Genomic DNA, 3,658 nt, shown 5'->3' on the forward strand with positions numbered 1-3,658 from the left:
TATGGGTGCGTTGTTTTTAGTAGATAGGTGGACAACTTGGTGATGACGCAACAATAATTTCAGCTCAGACCCCTCCATGTCGTGCCTTTCGGCTCGATGCTATAGATGAATGAGAAAGAACACTTTGTGTCCACTTTCTTCTCCTTCTTGCCCTCTTACTGTCGCCTCTGCCTAATAGTGAAGAGAATTGAATCAGTTAGTGGAATCAGTGTTAGGATCAGGGAATGCGATCAGTGAGAGGAAGCAGTGAGTCAGCGCAATTAGACAAGGTAACGCAAAAGTGTCCCGTGACAAGAGCTAATTGCGAACTTTGGCAATAGGAAAGAAGGCAGATGGGAGGGTGGGAAGGGGCAGGGTGTGTAGGAGGTGCCGTAGAAGCATCGAATGACAAAAAACCTCCCTACCAGCCCTATTCTTACGCCTCACCATCTCATCAATTTTTATGTCCACACGCACCCTCTTCATTCACCTCTTTGACAGTTGAGACGTGACAAGAGAATTGAGGAAAATTCATGTGACTGTGACTAGGTGTTTTATTCCCACAGTCAGCAAGTCTGACAAGAGTGGAGTTGACAGGAGGCTTATGAACTGTTAAATAACCAGGCTAGATTTTAATGCTGATTATTTGTACAAGCAAGTGGACTTTTCTGCCTCCTTGAAGTTCACTTCATAAGATACGCGAGAATTTGGAAAGGTGACAACATAAAATGTCATTTTACGACTTTTTAATGACCTATTACGAATGTCTTCCAGCTTTTGACGCTCCAGCTCCATATTTGGAGGTAATCAGATTTTCCCCCTCCGGGACCTCACAGTTAGCAAATACTACTGCCAAATTTGATCACATCCCTCCCTAAGCCGAAGCCATTCTCGTAAGACTGCCTCGGAGAGGGGTATCAATACCCCAAGTCAATCAGTGCCAACGGGCCAGTTGGTTATAAGTACTAGGTGTTTACATTGATTGTGACCTCCACCGTGACCTCGCCATCATCTGAAAAGCAACTTTTGCTACCCCCCTCTTATTCAATGCATAAAGTTCACTCTAAGGCGGGAGTGTATTTGTTTTTCCCTTTCTACATCGGGTTTCAGACAGTCTGACCGGGAGGAATGGCCAGGGGTAAACATCTTGTATTGCATAACAAAAGGAGTGTTGTAAGTAAACGGGGGGAGAGGGAGGGGAGTCAGCATTTGTCTGTGCCCAGCCAGGAGGTTTGTGTAATCTTACCGCTGTGCCATCCAAACAGTCTATTTAAACAAGCAGGCATTACGAACACACGCATAAAAAGTTCAAATATCACTACACTGCATAGTCCTCCCAAATTGCCAATTACCACCTAAACTGTGGTATTCCCCTTGTTTCTTCTCTTCTACCTTCCGTTTCAGGCTGTTGGATGGGGAGGATTGGCCAGATGAGACATCTTAGGGGAGTTTTATGGATGGGTGGAGGGTCAGGTGGGATGAGATTTAGCGTTTTCCCTTTCCTTGAAAGTCACTTGTGCAAACTAACCGTTGTGCCATCCAAACGTTCTATTTAAACAAGCAAATATTGCGAAAGCTCACACACACACACACACACACACACACACACCGAAGTAAAAATGTTACTGCATTGAATAGCCCCTCCAAAGCACCACAAACATGAACTGGCAGCCATAATTTTTCCCCTCGCTTGCATAAAAGTACACTACTGTATGAAAAATGGTTTGGGTACAAAAAGAATAAATTATCGTAGGCCAGGAAACGCTTATTTTCTATGCAGATTTGAGTGTGCACGTCCTTTCTATTCATATGGTAAAAGTTGTGCCTACGCAAAAAGTTTTTTTACTCAACTATTATCTCTTTTTTCGTCACAAATGTTTCCTGTTTTATTATTCATGTGAAATTTTAAGAAGTTTGAAAAGTTTTGCAATGGGGAATACTCTTCTATAGTGAAAAAAATTGACGAAGAATAAGGAGCAGCACGCTCTTAGACCCAGCCGATTAAAACAAAACGGTGAAATAACAATACTTGAGTAAATATGACTTGCGTTCGAATGTAGGTAAAGCATATTCTTCTTTGACGTAGATAATGGAGCAATTCCTCGACCCCTGCCATAATACTGGGGGAGAGGACGCAGTACCGACGTATAGAGGGGTTGAGAGACTACCGGTATGACTCAGAGGCAAGGCCGTCCCAGAGGAGGTACGAGTCGTAGAAGCTTAAGTGTCCGCGCAACCGAACGGAAGAGTTAAACAAATGATTTTGTAGCCCCTTTCGCCCTTTGAGCGTCACACCCTGCGTGCTCCCTACGGTCACCCTCCCGCGTCGGCCATCACAAAGTAGGTGGTGCTGTAAGATAACACCCCACAAACCAGTTGCCCCAGTTGTCAAGTGTCCTTGCAACTGAGACGATATTTGACCCTAACACTACTAAGTCCCCTAATCCCTCCATTGGGTCTAGAGTTTCTTCCTGTTCGGGAGCTGTATTGGGGAAGGGCGGGGGAAGGATGTGCTGTCCCCCTTACCGGTGGTGACAGGATGAGGCTAAACATCGAGGCCATCTCGTATCCCCGTTTCAAGTCTTAAGAACGGTGGTCAAGTTAGTTTTGTGGGAATAGGGTTTAGCATCTGTTCCTCCCTGCCAATTTGCCCGCATTTCAGCTCTCCCTAGCCATGTATCCCTAGGTTCTGACCAGTTGGTAGAGGGGTGAAGGAGGTGTCGGGCACCGTAGACAGCTTCGTAAGGAACTTTTTTAGCTGGTTCTCCTCCGGTAAAGTAAACAAACCACCCTGAGCTGTTCAGCAATCAACCCAAGCGTTTGGCATGGAGTTGTCATCTTGTTGACGTGACTTTGACTTTTGGCATACCACATGAAATGAACCGGCGGTGGCAATTTGCGCGCTTTTTCCTTCGCCCCTCCCCCATGTTTTGCAAGACTTCTTTATCACCTTGCCCTTTCAGTCTGCCATTTCTCAGCTCATAGTTGGACGTTTGAAGTAATGACTAGAAAAGTTCCCACCCTCCATATCATCCTTTTGCAGGCGGAAATACCTCCATTGTCCATTCACTTTGTCCCAGAACACCAACTCCATTAAGATTAATCGGAAGAGATAGCGGCAGGGAGAAGGAATTGTTGCAACAGAGGAGAAAGGAAATTCTTTTTCTCTCACTTCCTCTTTCCAGATCGCACACTGTTTAAAGGCAAGGCGATGTTTAAAAACAAAGAAGACTGTTTTCCATTTTGTTGCTACATATTTTGGTGGTTGTTACGATTCCAATCCAAAGGCTAATGTTGGGATGTCAACAATTTTACGTACTACTTGATTTTTTGTTACTTATTTTCTTTTTCAATGCAAAAAAGTGAGGGGCGAATTAAAAGGAGGTAGGAGGAAACAACAGCCGTGGAAGGGAAGACAACAATGCCAGCTTGGAAAAACTACAGCCCTTCCTTTGTCTCGATCTTCTGTTATTATACACACCCTTCGTCGAGGCAAAATAATAAGGAAGTGGAGGAAAATGGTCTAGTGCAGTGATTTTTCATCGCTTGTTTAACTACACGCAGTATACGAAGAGGCCATTTTGAACTCCGCGTGGTATGCTTCCTCTTAAGGCATAGACTTAGGTACGTGCTAAAGGATGGCTGGAAGATGAATGAATAAATTGATGCATACGGAATA

At 44.5% G+C, this 3,658-nt stretch overlaps 1 protein-coding gene across 1 annotated transcript; it reads left to right on the forward strand. All coding sequences in view use genetic code 11, as the record gives it.

Moving 5' to 3' along the window:
• Positions 1-2,068: 2,068 nt before the first annotated feature.
• On the forward strand, positions 2,069-2,323 carry EGR_05458 (hypothetical protein; the record flags this gene model as incomplete). The annotated part of the gene is made up of 2 exons (XM_024494707.1): positions 2,069-2,149; positions 2,249-2,323. 2 exons carry the CDS (start codon positions 2,069-2,071, stop codon positions 2,321-2,323), a joined length of 156 nt encoding a protein of 51 aa, XP_024350892.1.
• Positions 2,324-3,658: the final 1,335 nt, after the last annotated feature.

The sequence above is a fragment of the Echinococcus granulosus genome, assembly GCF_000524195.1.
Source record: "Echinococcus granulosus chromosome Unknown EG_S00040, whole genome shotgun sequence".
NCBI classification, from domain to species: Eukaryota; Metazoa; Platyhelminthes; class Cestoda; order Cyclophyllidea; family Taeniidae; genus Echinococcus; species Echinococcus granulosus.